The sequence below is a fragment of the Charadrius vociferus genome, unplaced genomic scaffold (genome assembly GCF_000708025.1).
Source record: "Charadrius vociferus isolate BGI_N301 unplaced genomic scaffold, ASM70802v2 scaffold104, whole genome shotgun sequence".
Lineage (NCBI taxonomy): Eukaryota > Metazoa > Chordata > Aves > Charadriiformes > Charadriidae > Charadrius > Charadrius vociferus.
The window spans coordinates 5,254,317-5,273,482 of record NW_009648255.1 but is presented as its reverse complement, the minus strand read 5'-3'; the positions used below and the strand labels follow the sequence as shown (position 1 = coordinate 5,273,482).

General features: G+C 40.6%; 1 protein-coding gene across 1 annotated transcript in view; it reads right to left on the bottom strand.

Moving 5' to 3' along the window:
• The window catches only part of LOC104285974 (multiple epidermal growth factor-like domains protein 6), a 208,857-nt gene that overhangs the window by 188,855 nt on the left and 836 nt on the right, over positions 1 to 19,166 (bottom strand). The window contains 4 exon segments of the mRNA XM_009884502.1: positions 2,765 to 2,869; positions 4,329 to 4,438; positions 5,074 to 5,208; positions 18,943 to 19,157. Coding sequence (XP_009882804.1) covers positions 2,765 to 2,869; positions 4,329 to 4,438; positions 5,074 to 5,208; positions 18,943 to 19,157 — 565 coding nt within the window.

Below are 19,166 nucleotides of genomic sequence, written 5' to 3'. Positions count from 1 at the left end.
TATGTGCAACAATTTTGCTCAAATGAATGCAAGTAGTTATGAAATGCCCATGGTTCCTCCTCTGCTAGGAGACTGACAGGAGGCCACAACACCAAAAGTGACAGAAACCAAAGATTACAGTCAGGGATGCCCAACAGGCAGTTTTCCGCCAGTAGTTTGTGGTCTCATATCCAGTTAGAGCTTCCCTTCCCCTGCAAAGCCCCTGCGAGGGCTACCTGAACCCTCCTGCCAAGGAGACAATGGAGGGATGCAGCCTGGAGGTACAAGGAGGTGTACCTCTGTACCAAAGACAGCTGCACATATCATAGTTTCACCTTTTCCACTAACATTTTACAGCACATGTTCCAAAAACATAAACTGTGGTTTTCCCAGCCCTCCTCTGTTCCACCGAATCCTCAAAGCAAAAGATGCTGGTAGGAAAGATTCCTTTTCCTTTTGGTGAAGCGTTGGAAGGAAAAGAGTTTATTTTACAGTAAGGTTGCACAGGCAAGCAAGGAGAAGGGGACAGACTAGGCTTAATGATCATTTAAAACCACAATATACTACGATTAAGTAATTACACACATTAAATTCAAGCTACTTTAAAAAAGCAGTATTCCAACATCAGCCAGAAAAAACAGAGGCTGCAGCTGCCAGAGCCACAGTGTATTTTCTTTAGTTTTGCTTGCGACAAACATGATATAAACCTCACAAGCATCTGACTGGAGACGCCTGCAATGGTTGAGAGGCCTTACACTCTGAATTACCTTCCTTTTGTTAAGCAGGTGAATTGTCCATAACGTTCTTTCTGAAAGGAGGTTTTTCCCTTCAGAATTTAATTTATAAACCCACTCCTGCCAGGCTGCGATAGCAGCTACTGTATAAACCTGAAAATGATGACTACTGAAATTCCATTCAAACCTTAGGAATCAATAGAAAGCAGACAAACCACCAAGATAAAGTTCCTCCCAACTGCAAAGAGCAAGAACTGCAGGATACCTCGCATTGTTTTTTACAGTGTCTGCAGCCACCAACCTGTGCGACAGAGCCCGCACAACCTCATTTCAGTTTGCAAATCTGACCCGTGCTATCCGCGTGCTGCGCCCACATAATCTGCCTGTCAGAAATGCCTTAGTGCCAAAGGTCTTTCCAGGCAACAGAAGGAGACTCAAAAGACTAGCAGTTTCGAATTTGCTGAGACCTATACTGCATTTGGCAAAACCTTATTATATGGGCTCCTTAGAGACTCTGATCCTCCTTACCTAGAAGCAGCAGCTCTACTTTATGTCAATAACAAAGCAACCTGCATCGATGTCACTGGTTCCTACCAAGTTACATATATAAACTTGTTGTTTCTGTGGGCAGTAAAGAAATACACCATCACAGCATCTCCCTTGGAGTCTGCTTAACTGAACTAATATTGTCTGAAGGCAGATGTTGGCACACGGTGGCCTGATGTCAGCAGAAGTTCCATTGTGAAGAACTCTGTATTTTATTTAAGTGCTTGCTTATAAATGAAAAATGTTATCTATGACCAGGTGTCAATGAAAACAACCCCGCTGTGGTGTTTGCTGACTTTTTGCATTTCCCACTTACCACACCGGCTGCTTTATTACTTTCACCGAGGGAGGCTGCTACCCACACAGCCACAGCTGCGCCGGTGCAGGGAGCCCGCGCAAGCCCCAGTCCATCACATAAGCCTTGGTGGAGCCCAGAGATCAGAATATGACAGGGGTTATGAAGCAAGCATGATACAAACCGTGTATCGAGTACACGGCTTAGCTTTTCAGCTCTTAAAGGGAGTGTTGTAAACAGTTGTTACATTCCTTCTCACTTATACTTCATGACGGACAAGCCAGGTGAGGACGTGAACATATTAGAATTTAAAAGCGAAAAACCTAAATATTCAAAAATCTGCCTTTCTTCGAACAAAACACAATGTGCTTCAGTTGAAAAGGAAATTATCTTTTGTCTAATACAAAAGAAATCCTTTGTCCCAATCACAGCCCACTCTGAAGGAATGACTTCCCCCCCCCCTTCAGAAGGCAAATGGATGCAGTTCTATAATTTTGGAGAGCTTTACACAGTATGCGATGGTCTTATTTCACACAAATTACAAGACAACCCATTGTGGGTCTATCAGATTGTGAACCAGCGTATAAGAGAAAAAGATTCCCATTGAGAGTGGGTGATAGTCTAAGTTGCATAGAATTTAGTCGGTAATATGCTAGAACACAGTCACTGAAATGAAAGATTGGTGCATAAATTATTTCAGGAATGCTAGGAAATATTTGGTAGTGATCTGCAAAACCAGCTTTCCTATTGTCAGATGCATAAAAAAAAGAAGTCCCATGAATAAATACATTTGGTTCATTTGCCACATTCTTTACCTACTGCCCAACCTGTTTTGACTCAGAATTTACTCTCCAGGGTAAACGCAATGCTGAGAAATTTAGCAAAAAGTGCCACAAGAACATGCAAGTTCAGTAACAGTAGAAAGATACTCCACTGGACACCACTGCTGATATCCAATGGTATCATCCATTGCAGAAACTCATCTGATATCAACCAAACTAATTTTTCATCTTGCTTTGTTAAAATTCAATGCCAAAAAAGGCAAATCTTGGAAAACAAGAGAATAATGAACTAACCAGTTTGAGTGCAAGAGGGACAACTTTAAATTAAAGCCAACCTTAATAAAATATTCATGTTTTAACAAATATTATTAAACATGCATTTTACCCAAAACACCAGATGCATTTGAGACAATTTACATCTGACTCACCATACTGGCAGCGAGGACCCTGAAAGCCTGCAGGACACTGGCACATCTGGGATCCTGCTTCAGAACACTTCCCTCCATTGAAGCAAGTGCCAACAGTACACAGCACTAGTACACACAAACAGAATGAAACAGGTTGGGTTGGTTGGTTTTTTTTTTTTTGTTGGTTTTGTGCCAAGGTTCCTTCAGAATTGCCTCTTCCTGTCATAGTCCTGCTGTAAGGGGAACTTCCAAACAAGAAATCCACCTTTTTATTTAAGTGGAAAGGTTAGACTGCAATAGAACTTGTTATCATGGGTACAGCTACCATGTTGATATGAAGATATTTAACTTTAAACTGCATTGTCTTATTTTTATTAACCTAAAGATGCTTCAGAGGCAGAAGACAGTTTCTCATGACTCAAAGCACCACCCGAATCCAGAATGAAAGAAGAGATGAACTGCTAGAGAATAATTCAGCAATGGTTAAGAAACACTGGTGTACTAAAAGATATATGTCCAAGGGAATTGCAACACTTCCCTTCCTCCAACACAGAGCATTATTTATCTACAATAAGTTAAATTCCACATACTTGAGCCAAACTTCAAAATATAGTATCAAATATAAAAGAATAATTCAACCACTTTGGTGCCTTGAAGAATTCAAAGTCTGCACTGCTCTTTCAGGAAGAAAATAATTTTATATTGCCACTGGTGCTCAAATATATTAAATTCCTTTACACTAGAGATTAAAATATAAATTCTAAACATATCTTTGACTTCTTACAAGAAAACAGGTGCGCACTAAATATGTCGATTCAAGCTGAAACTAACAGGAATTTGCTTGTTTTTGTTTTTTAAATACAAAGAGACAATCATAAAGGCAAGCTCTCTGAATGCAGCCCTCAAGTTGGTATGAAGATTAAAAAAATACATAGGAACAGATGCTACCTTTCATACAGAAAATACAATTACTGACAAAACAGTAACAGAACTAAACAGTGAGTAAATAGCTATCTTCTACTTATGTCTTGTTTACAGTGGCTACAGTGCTTCCTTATGACTTAAATTAAATTCCAACTTTTAGGAAAACATCCAACCATGATTTTAAATTACAGATAGGAACAGGTTCTCGTTAGGTGGAGAACCACAGGGCAGAAAAACAATTGCTTCAGCGGCAACAGCGGCAGTGAAAAAGCCAAACCCAGTCAGACTCTGCAGTGAGTGTTACGTCCAAGAAACAAGTGCCTTACAGCAGATTTCTTTGCATAATTTGGGTAACAGCAATAAATTGTGTTGGCCTGTCAAAGCCAGGCTGGCACAAAAATGCTGCAACAACTATAACCAGAAATTCAGTTTCCACTGCTCAGATTAAAATTAGAGTTACTTGGTAATTTTATATATGACAGCTTTTGTATTTTTAAAAGAAGTTTCCTTTCCCGTCAACAGACCACCTCTTTATAACTGGAAATCCCAGCTATAAATAGCAAGAAACAAAATCCATCTTTCTAGAACTAAGCACCAGTAGAAAAGTAAGGCCCAAGGACACCATCTCTCTTGGTTTGTCACAGTTTGGCCATCAACTTACAGTGCAAACAGCCAGGTTCATTGCCATGTTGGACCCATCCAGGGCAGCACTTGTAGACAGTCTGATGCTCCATTCTGTACACCTGCTTGTAAACTGTGTAGTACCCAGACCTTTGAAGAGAATAAGTTTAAGAGAACAGTCACAACTTCTACTCAGCTTATTCACATCTCATAAGCAACAAACTGTACTCATACATCATATCTACTATGCATTTTTTCAGCCCCTATCAGTAGTTCTTGTTAAAAAATGACGTAAATGTAGAAAAATGCATCCTGATAACATCCAATAGTTCTAATATACTGTGTCCAAATATTTTCTGATGAATTTGTATTCAGGCTAGTCAAAAGGTGAGTAATTTTGTTTTGCAATCAATTTTGGGTTTAGCTGTTGGGGGAGTCAGATCTCCCATCAGTTCCAAGCATATGACAGAAATAGAAGGAAGTTCAATTTTTCAAAGTAGATAACTTGACAGCTGGACTTCACCTAAAATAGGATGAGACAGGAGCATTTTCTGATAATATGAAATTGTGATCTAAAGCCAGCCAAGAAGTTCAGGACAAACCCAAAACACAAAAAAGTTGCATTTTCTGCTCAGTAATAACAAAGTAAAATCTCAGCAGGATACGATATATCTATAACTAAGTCACATATTTTACAATTTCTCTCTCTCAAAAAAAAAGCGTTAGAAAGAATTTGCACCAAGTTCAGTATCAGAATTCATTTATAACGATAGATAATATATTACCTTCTCTCATAGCCCATACACCATCTCCTCCCTGTGCAACCTTGTTTCCACATCTTGACCGTACGACTAAAGGCTTGAACACACGGCTGGTGGTGTCCTACCAGCACCAACTCAAACACCGGACAGACATTTGGCCTTGAGGGAAAGAAAAAGATAGGCTTTATTATTTCTAGCACAAAATGTAGACATCTAGAGAAATATACATAGTGTAACTTTACGTATAACAGCTAATAACAGTTTGAACCAGGTTTTATATTATTATTTACAAATACTGTAGTTCTATGACTTTTTTCCCTACTTTGAACTGATCAAACAGCGCTTTTGCAAAAAAAAAAAACAAATACAGTACTCAAACACCTGAAAAATCACGACCCAACGATTTCAGAATGGCAAATGGTCCACAGATGTTAATGAAGCCATTACTGTATCGGTTGCACAAGTCACAAGCACGAACACATTTTTACATGAATGGCCCAGCTAGCAAAACACGATTGTACGATTTGTTCCCAGAAGATGAAAGCCAAAGGGTCGGAGCAGGATTTGACTGACTGCTCGGCAGACACCCTTTGCTGTCTCTCGACACCACCAGCCTACGGTAACCCCTTCAGAGGAGGCGCTGCCTGACAGAGGATGGTGCCTCGCAAGCTGAGGAGAAGATGAAAGAGGTGAGGGAGCCCGAGAGGCTCTTTCGACACCGAGACCTCTGGAAGCCCCCCGCTAGGTCTTGCGCGTGCGGCAGCCCCTATTTGGGCTGATGTGGCAGGGTGGGAATCAAAGATCTGACAGCTACAGGCACTGACCTCCACCGCTCACAGCTACTGAATCGGCAGCCTCTATACACGCCGAATGAAAACCCAGTGCCTGCCTTAGGAAACAGTAAACTGAACAAAATACACAATGAAATTCAGGCTCCACGCAAGTCAATGGAAGCTGTGTTGTCAATTCAAGGGCAGAGAAGATTTATCTAAACTATTGCTGTGGAAAATGTATATTCGGTATATTGCTATCAGTCCCCTCAGGGAAGCACATGATATTCATAAGAGGAAGTATCGTTGTTCTCTGCTGATTATTCCTAAAATACCGAGACCAAAATAAAAGTGTTGCTTTGTAGGATGATAGGCAATCTTCATCCTGCTACCTAGCCCTAGTTACAAAAATAGCAGGATTTCAGGAGGTATAGAGGGTCAAGAAAAAGGTTACACATTGATGGGTTTTGCAGAGATTCTGCCAGCCTTATTCTGATTTCTCTGCGCTGGTGTAAATTAGGAAATGCTGAGTGCCAGAAAATAACTGCATAAACCATGCAAGGTCTATCTAAAGCCATAGAACACAGCGGTGTCTTTTAAGGCAGGAGCCTACTGTAACCAAAATGAAATTAATTCAGCGATTTTTTTTTTTTTTTTTTTTTTTTTTTTGAGTAGTTTACAGCTTGTTAACATAATAATTAAATCGTCAGTTCTCCAAGACAGCCTGCTGTAGCCAGTGAGGCTTTTCAAATTTAAGCCTCAATGACTCAAATACAGGGGGGGAAACAGGGACCCTGCATACCCGCTCTGGTCAGCGGCAGGCAGCACTCAGCAGTTGCGTCGCACTGGCTAGCAGGCAAGTCCTTCCCCAAATCTCAGTTTGAGACCCTTCTTCAGGCTAGAGAGTAACGCAGAGGAAGACATCATCACACACTCGTTTTCTCTGTCAATCCAGAGGTATAAATTTGAGCCTGTGCTAGAAGGCAAAGGGGCTTTTTTTTGCGTTAATACAATAGATAACTGTTCTAGCCCAACAGCTGCCTGGCAGTTCAAGTTATCATTAGTTACACTGGATATTGTTAATATCTCATTCAAGATTTACGGTGCTTTTTATCTCAGAGGCCCAAAGTACTTTACAGCTCTCTATTATGTCTGAACACCATACAAAGTAGCCTTACTAATAGCAAAAGTACATCTTTCATCTGCTGGTCTTCAGGTAGTTTACAAACATCATTAAATAAAGCCTGTGCAGGACAGGAAAGTACTATAAGCACGATCATTTTTACCACTGAGCTAAATACTCGGAAGAAATCCTGCCTGCCTAGATCAAATCCACTCCACAGTATTCCCAGTACTGTGCAGAAGACTCGCAGTACGCCGCAGAGGCCAGCAGTCACGCAAAGCGCACCCAGAATGGGAAATCCAGCCAGGTCTCCCAAAGGCAGTGCAGCTCTCCAGCTGAGGGGAACACTCGGGACACGTCAGGGTAAAGAGGACCTTCGCCCAACAAGGACATTCCAGTAGAGAAATGGATCAGATTTTAAGAAACCAACAACTCCCTCAGGAATTCCAGGTAGCCTACAGAAAAGAAGTTATGAAAGGAAAATCCACAATTGTAGGCTCTGGTTGTCTTATCTCACCATGGAAAAAAGAGTAAGGAGTACATTTGTACTAGAAAACCTTGTCCTGACAGAAATTAGTTTCCTGAAGGAGAATGTCTATTTCTCCCAGGCTTTGGAGGAACTGCTCGTCTCCATCATCCTAAACCACACTTCCAGTGGACATCCCTCCCACGCCGCTCCACGTTCTTCCTCCTCCACTGCAGAATCCATTTTCCATATTTCTCCTTATTTCCCACTCCCTGAGTTCGCCCTAGCTGCAGCTGCCAACGCCGTGAAGCAAGACAGAAGACAGTAGTGGCGTAGTTTCACGTTGCCTTAAATTCCTCCAGACACCACCCTTCCTCCACATTCCCCTGTCATCTCCATTACTTAGCAATCCTTCCCACGTGTGCCAGCTACCCCTTCCTCTCAAATTACCTCACCATTTAACATGTTTAGCTGAAGTTCAGAGCAATTGTTCCCAAGCCGTTCTCAGCACAAAGTCTGCCGTTTGTTTCACATCCAAAGGAGGTCTTTGTATGCCCAAAATCTTGCCTGCTTTTTTTTTTTTTCCATTACGTCAGTTGGTCTAATAAAACCCTTGCCTTACTTAGCAACCATGCCTCACTTAGCAGGCTTTTTAAAATGACTCTCCCTCTAGTGAATAGAACATCATGTACTGATAATTCATGCATATCTCCTTTTATTAGAAATGCCTAAAACTTTCCAGATAAAGGTACATTCATATGCATCGCTCTTCCATAAATAAAAGGGAGAAGCTGACAATTGTTGTAATGACATACTGAGCCCATCCTAGAAATTCTTACTCATGTGATATTGCCACGTTTCCAGGAATAGCTGTATTGACTTCTACGATACAGTTAATAGGAACAAATGGCGCTCACAGAGCAAAACAAGCCAGCAGCATAAAGTCATAAGTTTATTAAGATTTATTCAAAGTAAGCCATTCCTCCTAGATGCCCTTGGGATAATTTAAAGGCAGATATCAAAACCTTTGCTCCACTATAATTAAATTGCAGCAATTGCCTAACATGTAATCCTCTGCTGGCAAAGCTGGGAAAGAAAACATGCCCTCTCCAACAATTAGCCATCTTCACAACTCCCCCCTCATAGTCAACACACCAGTTTTTAAGCCGTCTGACTCACTGCTCTTTGATATGTTACCTACAAACTTCAGAACAGTTTCTTGAAAGAGACTACAGCTATTGAAAATACAGTTTTGTGTTATGGCCTTCTATTAACTAGAGGCCATCCAGGACTAACGTGAAACCTCAAGTGCATGCAACAGGAGGAGGAGAGCTCCATTTTCACTCCCATGCCCTTGGCATTCAGAAAATATTTCTTAATGGGAGTTCAAGTGTTAAAACAAGCAAAACACACAAAGGCATATTATGTTCCACGATTTGATTGATATACCAGTCCCTTAAAACCTTTTTATACTGATGCTCTCTGTTAGCCAAGACTAACACGAAGGCTATTATTAGCTTGTCAGTCTGACTCGGGCAAGCCAGAAAGCTCTCTTTTAATATTTGCATTAGGAGACTGCCCTTTAAACAAAGACACCCTACACACTTCCAGCTCAAGACTTAAGATTCTAATGGACAGATAATTAGACCAACGTGAAGAAAGAGCAGCTTTGGCTAATCACATGGCTGTGATGCCTGTGAACCACTGCACAACAGGAAAAGTTCAGAGAAAATTAAAAGCATCTCCAGGCGGGATATAATTCATTCCCGTGTTTAGAATTTTAAAAGGAGCGTGTATCTTCATACAAAAAGACAGCCAAAAAGGCAGCCATAGAGGTGTGTTAAATACAAAGATGGGAAGCCTGGCGGAGAAAGTCCCTGAAACTCTAGTTACTGGGGCAGTTATTCAGGCAAAGTCTCACTGTGTGCCCACCCCGTTTCTTATTCCCCTCAGTAGCCATTTGCTGCCCACTAGCTCACTGGACTCTGGTCTCCCCCACCCAGCATCTCACAGCATTTGGACATCCTTGAAGTCCTCAGTGAGTCACTGGCAGTTGTGGTCAGTTGTCCTGAGCTGCAATTCTATATCTTCCACCTCAAGCTATCATCACCACCAGCACCACCTCAACCAACCTCCCCTGAGAGGGGATCGCAGCCTTCCCCCAACCCATGGCAGAGAATGGACGATACAAACAGCCATGTCCGTGATCTCCCAAGCGAGGTTCTCTGCCATTTTATCCTTGCCCATGATTCTGCAGAAGGATATCAGATATTCTGAGAAAGATATCAGTGCAGTTACCTCTTTTGCACACACTCGTGCAAGAATAAGTAATTTTATATAGCAATAGACAGGCTCTTATGATGAAGCACACGTGGCTTTCACATAACAAAGGAAAAGACAGGTACAGGTACAGGCCATATGCTCATGGAGCAGAGAGGCAACTTTCTGTGCACACTCCTGGCACACGTGGTCCGAAAAGGGCAAACAGAGGTGAGGAGATGGGAAGACAACTGAGCGCACAAGACTAGAGAGGGAACAGCTCCACCATTTCCAAAGGTACATCATATCTCTGTGACAGGGAGATTTTCTTATTCTGCCTAGGACAATCCTAACACCCGGCTCTGAATGACAAAGCAAATTTCCCATTCTATCAATCCACTTTTTTTCCAGCTCAAATCAAGCTAAAGGTAGGTAGATTTAATGGTAGTGAGAGAGCAAACACACATCAAGATATCCCTAAAGGTTTCTTTCAACAGTGCAAACTTTATATCAAAACATTAATGAATATGAAGCAAAGAATGATTTGGCTGTCTGATTTTAGGTCTGTCCACAGAGATTAAGTGAATGACACCACCTTCTACACTAAGCCAGAAAGCTGTTAGCATCTTCCTAAGAACGAGGTGCTGCAGCCTGCATTGGCTCAGCTGAAGAATTTGCAGCCTGAACACTATTGATCTTCCCATGAAACAGTCAATAGTTGAAACCTGTCATAAGAAGCAACTTGCCAGAACTCTGTATTTTCAAAACACTAATTAGTCGGTGCTCCTTGCCTTTATGCTGTTATTAAAAGTTCAGAAAAAGTATAGTCTATATGCTTTTCCAGATTTAGTTTGGAAAGACCGAGTGAGAACTTTCCTTAAGGAAACCAAGATTATAGTCAGGACTAATTTCTCCACTGCTGTGCGGACAACTAGTGGTTTTGCTCTAGAGATACACTGATGTTGCTCAGAACATAGTTGTACATTGCTACAACGGCTTTGGCTAGAAACTTCTCAGGCTAGAAAATCAGCTGAATCTCCTCACAGCTCCAACCACCCAAGTAGAACATCCCCAGCTTCTTATAAAAGAGAACTCCAGAAAGGCAGGTTGCTACCATGCAGAAAGATGCTGCGCTGTAGAGGAGAAAAGGACAGCAACATAATGCTGTATGCAAACAGGATGTTGATTAGAAGTTTGCTATGAAAGTATCGTCTCAAGTGGAAAGGAGAGAAAAGCAAATTTCATCTGAACACAGAAAAACAAAAAAGACAAATTAGGAAATTGGCCACAGAAACAAAAGGTCCGAAGAACAAGTAACATTTATTTATTTATATAAAACCAAAGATATATATATCTACAGACAAAATTCATCTATATTGCTTAATAGCAACAATAATTCACAAAGGCTGTAATGACAGAAAAGGCTTTTCTTCCTTTTAAAACTGCAAGCTCCCCTTTCTACCTTTAATCTATTTTAAGGCTCATTTCCCCACATTTTCCAGATAAAATTAATCAGCACTACCAGAGACAATTAGGACATCCTGCTCCCTTGACCGCTAATCAATTCCTGCTCTCCACTGATCCTGTATCAATATTTGTGATGTTTATATGCCCTCTGGGATATGGATTGTAAGCACCAAGCTCATTTAGATTAGGTCTCATTATCACTACTGTTCTCTGGATCTGTGGATGAAGGTCCAGCACAGAAGACTCTCCTAACCCCACAGGTTACTAATGCACTGCTGTGTCTTATTCACATCCCCTCCCTGATTAGATGGAGCAGCTAAATAACATGAGAGTTCTTTCAGCCTTTGTGCACTGCATCTAGATTAAGAGCAAATCAATATGAGATGATTAATTACACACTCAGCTATTATAACAACAATAAGATTTTTAGTTCCTACCGCCATCAAAGTGCAGTGTCTGTCGTTGAGCTTCTGTTTAACTATTCTCCTCCCTCCCCCAAGACAGAATAATCTATTTTGGTTAGCAAGAATAGCTGAAGATAAACATGCACATCCAAATCATTTAACTATGATTTGCCAAGTCACCTTTTTTGCATCTTAAATCAAGTAGTGATTTTCTTTTTTTTTTAAATAGCATCTCATAGCCCCAGCAACATCCAGTTTTATAGTTTCTTCTACTGGCTGACCTCTGCAGGCACAAAGCGGCTTCTGCAGGATCAGGTAAGGCATCCAGTCAAGTACAGACGCACGGGATGGCAAATATAGTATCACCACTTTAGCATACAGTAAATAGCTGCCAAATAGCTGCCTTCAGTCATGTTCAGGGAAGTGTGCACATTAATTTTATGTACTGTACCCAAAATAGTTGATTATTGCGGAATACAGCTGCTTTGGCACAAGTCTCATGGTAAACAAAGAAAATTCACTACCAAAATAATAGTACAGTAATTGCAAAGACTACCTGATATTAGCATCTTCTTAATTCCATTATGTTCTTTATTGTTCGATGCCTTCTGTGCACCTCCGCAGATCTCTACACTGGGGTTATTTTTAAACAAGTGACTTAAAAATGAACGGCATCCAGGGGAGTGTCAGCATCACTGCCGGTGAGCAGGCCTGCCAAGCTGCACCAACAAACCCTTCTAGCACGCAGACTGCTTTACAGACAATTTAAGGACCTTTGTCTCAAGGATCCAACGCTAATGTAATCAGAAAACCATATGAGAGGTCACATACAAGGAGGCTAAGAAATAGTCCGCGTGTACTCGTTGTTAAGACAAAGCAAATATTGTCCAGGACTCAGACAAAACTGAGCATTAAAGAAAAGTGAAATTGTAAGAGGAAAGCATCAAGCAGCAGTGGTCATCTCTAGATGAAATTTCCCACTAACTACACCCATCTCAACTATTATTCAACTGCAGAAGAGCGAGTAATAAAAGCCACCCCAGTAAATCACAGGTACACCCACCTGAGCTTCTTGAGGCTGAAATATTAAAATAAAAGATCACTGAAAAGGGTCATACCACTTGTTTCATAAGGAGAAAAAGCTCATTTTGGTTTACAATAAGTGCCACATCGCCTGACAGTGACACTAGTTAGAATGTAGTGAAATCCTCAGCTTCAGTTTGGCAACCGGTATCTAAGAATTGTTCACTGCTTGCGGTAGATGTCAGATGTTAACAGTTTAGAGCCAAAACCTTTTTTCTTGAAGGATTATTTTTGAACTAACACATAATATACGCAACAGAAGTCCCTACATGCCAACATTTTAAGTGTTAAAATATTCCATGTCTTTTACTCCCCTATTACACCTTAGCTTGATACCACTGAGACAAATGGCTGTTTGATTATTTATTTATTTTTTTTAAACATTATGCAATTTTGGTAGAGCTAAATATTTTATGAGTTGTAGCCACAAAAAAAAACATGGCAACTAACAAGCATGCATTAGTGGATAAGCATTCAACACTGTTAAATGGGGGGGGGGGACAGGACACCTCACCAAACATTTGTATCTTTCAGATTAGAAACTTATCCTGAGGTTCTAAATAACCCACAGATTCCTTGTGTTACTTTACAGACAAAAAAAAAAAAAGGATGTACAGGCCCTGCCTCATGAAGAATACTACAATTATAAGAGATAAGTTCATGTGACTGGATTTTCACCAGTGCTGATGCATCTTTCAGGGAGGGAGAGCGCCAGCAATTACAAGTGGAACAAATAGAAGGATGACCACTGAAGGGTATCGTAAGGGTTGAGGTGCATGGAACCTCGTTTTCTATACAGGAATACTCTCACCTGAAAAGACCACGCTCAAAACACACATTTCATAATTTGAGGTTATTTTTGTTATAAAACAATATGAAGCACCTTACAAAGCCTCTTTCTCAAGCAGAGCCCAAGATATTATTATATATTTTTAGTATTGAATTAATTTGCGTACATAAAAACACAGTCTGGGCATGATGTTCTCTACTGAGCAACAATATGCACCAAGTTCTGCTCTGACTTACAAAGGGAAGGCAGTATGGTGTTTCTACTAAAGAATACAAAAAAAAACCCCAAACATCAGCACTCCAACTTAAATAACATTCCTCTTCTCACACATGCGAGATCAAATATTCATCCATAGGTCAAAGGCACTGGGAGAAATACAACTGAATGTACAGCTCAGCTTGTGTACCCATTATATCCAAAAGCATACATCTTCTTAGGCAAAAATCTCAAGTTTACTTGCAGAATCATTAATGACTAGTTTTAAACCAAGACCAGCATGGAATCCAAAGTATAAAACCAAGACTACATATGTTCAGTACACAATTTTAAAATGCTTTGATTTAGCAGTAATGAAAGGAAATTTCTTTCTCCTCAGAAATAAATTAAAAGCAATAGATTTTAGAGAGAACGTAAGCAATAACAGGCTTGAATTTCAGAAGGAGGAAATCTATTAACTGTGTTCAAAGAGAGAAGGTATTTAATTGGTGAATAACACAAGTCTGCAATATGGTCTGTTAACTCCGTGAGAGCCAAAGTGGCGCTTCCATCAAAGGAGGTTTTCCTGACAAGTCATCCATTTACTTTACCAGATAAACTCAGCTTTCCTCACCAGGAGGTTCCTTCAAATTTATTAAAAAGTTCCACGTTCTCTGTCATATCTAGACCACGGCATGCCTAGAACTATGATAAACACGCAGCACTGGATATAAACAACGCGGAAGAGTCAAACCAAAAAGCAGGCAGTTTTCCTAGAAATCACAAATACTGCAAACACACAGTACCTGCACATAATAAATGTATAACTAACTAAACTGTATCAACATTTCATAATGCAGCACAATGAAACGCTGGCAAGTTCTTCCCTCTTAGGGTGCATTTTTGAAAAGTAACTTAAGAAGCCAAATCCCATTAAAAGTGAATGGGAGCAGGGGCTTACCTACCTTAAACTTGCAGATTTAAGACTCATATAGTATATATAAGCTGTTGTGATTATGGGTGGCAAATTTCCAAACGTCTTGTAGGTACATTATGTGATGTCTCTGACATGAAAACATATTTTTAAAGCTGGAAAATATTTTACAGTCAATCACGAGATCGAGTTTATCTTTGATAAATACAGCAACTTCAGGCTATCACATTTTATGACCATGTATTTTCATAGTCTTATGGCTATTTCAGAGTTAAGGAGGAAGTCTTGATGTCATTTTTCTCCAGAAGAGCAGGAAAACATGTCATAAATCAGGAAAAGAACCATAGCATGATGACACTCATTCATTATCTTTAAGTCTCCTGCCAATGAATATACTGGGGGAGAAAAAGAGCCCTTTACCATCTGTTTAAAGAATAAATTCAAAATTAATTTTCCTCTAGAAACTCTGAAACAGAGGCTTTAACTGCAAACTCCTGAAAAACGTGAATCTGTGTTAGAATGCTGACCAGCATGAGCTCTATCTGGTGGCAAGATACTGTAGTGCACAGGTAGAACGACTATTTTTTGTTCATCATGATGTTCACGGCCACAAAGACGAGAAACATCTCAGTCTTCAACATTCATTTTTCTTTCCCAGCAACAACTACTGGATATTAAAGGAGGATGGGGGACAGGGCAACAGGACGAGACCGCCATAACCTTTATGCCAAAGCATTTAAACCATGCTTACTAAAAAGCACATTATCCAAGCCTCAAAGACTGGATGTAGCTACCGTTCAAGAATACTGAGGGTTTACAGCAACCTTACAGATTCTAGGTAGACAGCACTGGGAAGAAGTACTTGAGGTTTCAGCTGAAAAACAAATTTTTAGCTAAAATTCATTAGTTTACATCAGAATTTGGCAGTGACTGTGGGTTGTGGCACCACTTCAACCAAGGTCTAAAAAGAGTTGATAAGAAAGACTTAACTTAATCTTACTTAACGTAAAATACAAATTTAAATACACCACAACGGCAAATCAGGTCCTTATTTTCACTAGAAAACCTGCAGTCTTTTTATAATTTTCAAATCTGTAAAGATATATATCCCGTTATAATATCCGATAATATCCCATTCAAAGAAATGGAAGCAGATTCTACTCCATTACTCATTTCAGCTCCAAAAAATAAACATACCTGAAGCCCTTATTTAACACCAGGAATACAAACTATCCTCACACCTGCAAATTGGCATCTCCGGAGGTGAAAATACAGTGTATTGGCTAAACAGCCAATATACCGAGGCAATTTCTCACCAAGAAATGATTATACAACCTACTTTTCACATCATTTGGACAGTATTGTGACAAAACTCCAGGCTCCAAGTTTAATCTGTATCACCATATAAATTATAGAAGCTTCTTTTCCTTAATTACTTTTTGAATATGTTGGAATGCAGTGCAGAAAACAATGACATGCAGTTTGCTCCACCGTAGCAATCAAAATTCAAATGCATCTCTTCATACGGAAACGCTTTGTACACCAGTAGTTTATTTTGAAATACATTCCAGTCCTCAAAAAAAAGTGGACTTCAACTTAATTACACCTACTTGCCTAGAATTTGTTATTTTTACTACTTTGAAATATTGTTGACAACTACACCCGTTTGAAGCGAGACACTGTGCAACACTAGTCCTGTATCTCTGTAGCCCAATCACTGGTACAGTTAAAGGACCGGGTTTGCTTGAGTGTTGCAAATGTAGATACCATCTGAACGCTAGATTTTGCTTTTGGGAATACGATTTATCTGGAGGAGCAGGAGTAAGTCTGCAGTGCCCTACAGAATTGAAGAAGCTGGAAAACAGTTCCTCAGCCAGGAATCCAGCTCTAAATCCAGGTGTTCCTTGGAACGTGACCAAATTTACTGGCATATGGATAGAGTAAAAATATGCAGCTGCAACATTTGAATGGTCAAAAAACCCTAAAGAAAATAGTTTTATTGCAAGATTGTGACTGGATCCTCTAAAGCCAAATCAGACCCTTTAGATGTCATCCTGGACCTGCGAAACCACAGAGCAAGTCAATGGGCGTAACGTTGGCAGGGACAAAGTTTGTCTCAGGACTTTTTCAAAGAAGTCCTCACTCATGTGCCACTTGGGAAGAGAAGGATCCATTCTTGAGCCATCTCTCAGTCCTAACTATGAAAGGTAATATTTATTGCACAACGGAGGCTCTTAACACATACCTCATACCTGCTCCTGCCTTTTGCTCTGTCCTGTATAGCTAACCATGAGCAAACATCTGTATTTCTAAAACGTGTCGCGGAATATTTCTCTAGGAGAGGATTTACCACTTCTGACAGCAACTCAAGCCCTCTACTCTTAGTTCCTATTTCTGCACTGCCCCACAACTGCCCCCAGCCTTCTGTGAAGCACAATCCTGAAAGTAAACCCAACACTAGATAACCACACATCACTTAGTGTCATTATATACCCTGATTTTGAACTACAGAGCTCACTGCGAAGTGAGCTGCTAAAAATATGCTTTTTATGACGAGACACGGTTAATTCCTCATTTCAAGGCCCAAATAGCATGCTTTTCGATGAAAACTGCATATTTGTCATCTGGTTGTTCCAGTGTTCTCTAAAGTTCTAACAGAAGATCATCAAGGGCTAATTGTCTGGAAACATAGCTGATGGAAATAGCTAGTCATCCCATAATCTGTTCTACATTAAATCTCCTCAGGGGGCTTGGAAGCAGAATACCAACATCCACACAGACCCCTTGCATTTTTAGCTAGCAGCAAATACTCAAGTTAGCAGCAGAATGAAAACAATTACAAAGAATATCCCGTATATCCTCAGCCACATAAGATCTCAATCAAAACAACAACAGCAAATGCTAAAGAGGGAAGCACCCGGCGTGGTACGTTTCAAGGGATACAGTTGTTGTTCTTATCCCATTCACTGCAGATGACCCATGTTAAAAGAACAAGAGAGAGTTACTAAAAAAGGTAATTCATTAGAAGTGTCCCTGCAGATATTTCACTGTTTTGTGGTGAAAGCTGGCAGGCTTACTCCTAAGAAGTAATGACTTCTTGCATTTCTGTTTACTTCACAGGTAAAGTCCCTAAATAGCGTACAGTAAGTTTGGAGTAATACTGATACTTGCCCTAGCTCAAGAAAAGCCGTTAGAATTATAGTAATTGCAGAAATATGCCTTTTGGGAAACACACTTAAAGGTCTGCCACAGGTATGGGGGTGTGGGTGGGTTTTTTTGATTGCTGCTGGCTAACAGTGCACTGCTGCTCCCATGACTCCAGCCCAACAGTAATAACCTCATATAGTTTCATTTCCAGAAGGGAGTGTTTCCTGTATTCTCTCAGTGAAACTACCTTTAAAAAGGTAAAAGCAAACAAAAATTGTTTGGAGGCAATTTGCAATTACAACCACCTCCAGCTTCAAAAGTGCAGAATCATAGGTATTGCAGATATGTCAAATGCAAATAGATTAACGTGGGCCGACAGTATTCTTCCTCATAGTAGAGTAATTACTTGTAAAGAGAGCAAGAAGTGTGTCTGAAACACAGAGCACTTTCAAAAACATAAAATGTTTCACCAGAAAATGAACTCAACTTCTCTAAACATTGTGGTGGATACTTAGCGCTCTAGCGAAATGGAGTAATATAAACCACCTTAAGAGCACTTCTAGTAAATGCATATTTACATCATATTGCGTAGAAAAAACAATGAGCCATAGGCTTAGAGATTTCAGTTTTGTGACAGAAGAAATAACTACACTGAAAAAAACCACAACAGACATTAATTATAGAAGGGCAGGATGAAGTTGATTAAGTAAAAAAAAATAGGAAGAGCAAAGAGGTTAGAAATTAGGATATGCACAGAGATCTGAAAAGGCTGTAATCAGGTTGTTGGGGGGGGGGGGAAGGAGATGAGACATTTCTTAAAAATACAGGAGGTGCTTTGCAGAGAAAAAACGTGCCCAACACAAAGCAGGGAACAGTTTCCAGAAATTTTATTGTCTATTTCAATGAGCAAAAACTTGAACCGTAAGACTTTGTGCCTGCTGTCAGCTATTCTACTTTAGAATTCGACCAGAAAACTACCTCTCGACAAAAACGTTACATTGCATTTCCAACAAAGGACATTTGTTGCTCATGCCATGCAAAACACCGCACGGAAACTTCCTTCTGCATCAGCCCCAGTACGCGTACATGCGGACCCAACTCCTTTGTGTCTGCGAACCAGCTGTGCTTACAGCTGCGGATGGATGCTCTCCAGCGCTCTCACCTCGGGCTGCTCGTGGTCTCTATCCCTCCTCACTGCATTTACATTTTATTGCCCCGATTTCTCTGCTGCTGCTCCCCAGCAGGTCAGGCTCACCGTACCCCCTCGGAAAGCGCGGAGCAGCGCTCGGCTCCGCCACCCGCTCGCTTTGTAAACGAGAGGGAAGAAACAGCCTCGGCGGTGCCGATGCGCTCTCCGGAGCTCGATTCAGACCTCCAACCGAAGTCAAGCCCGCCCGCCCGCCTTCCCCCCGGGGTTGGGATTCCCACCAGTAACCGCTCGGAAAAAACTCCACGGATCACAAACCCGCGCTGCGGGAG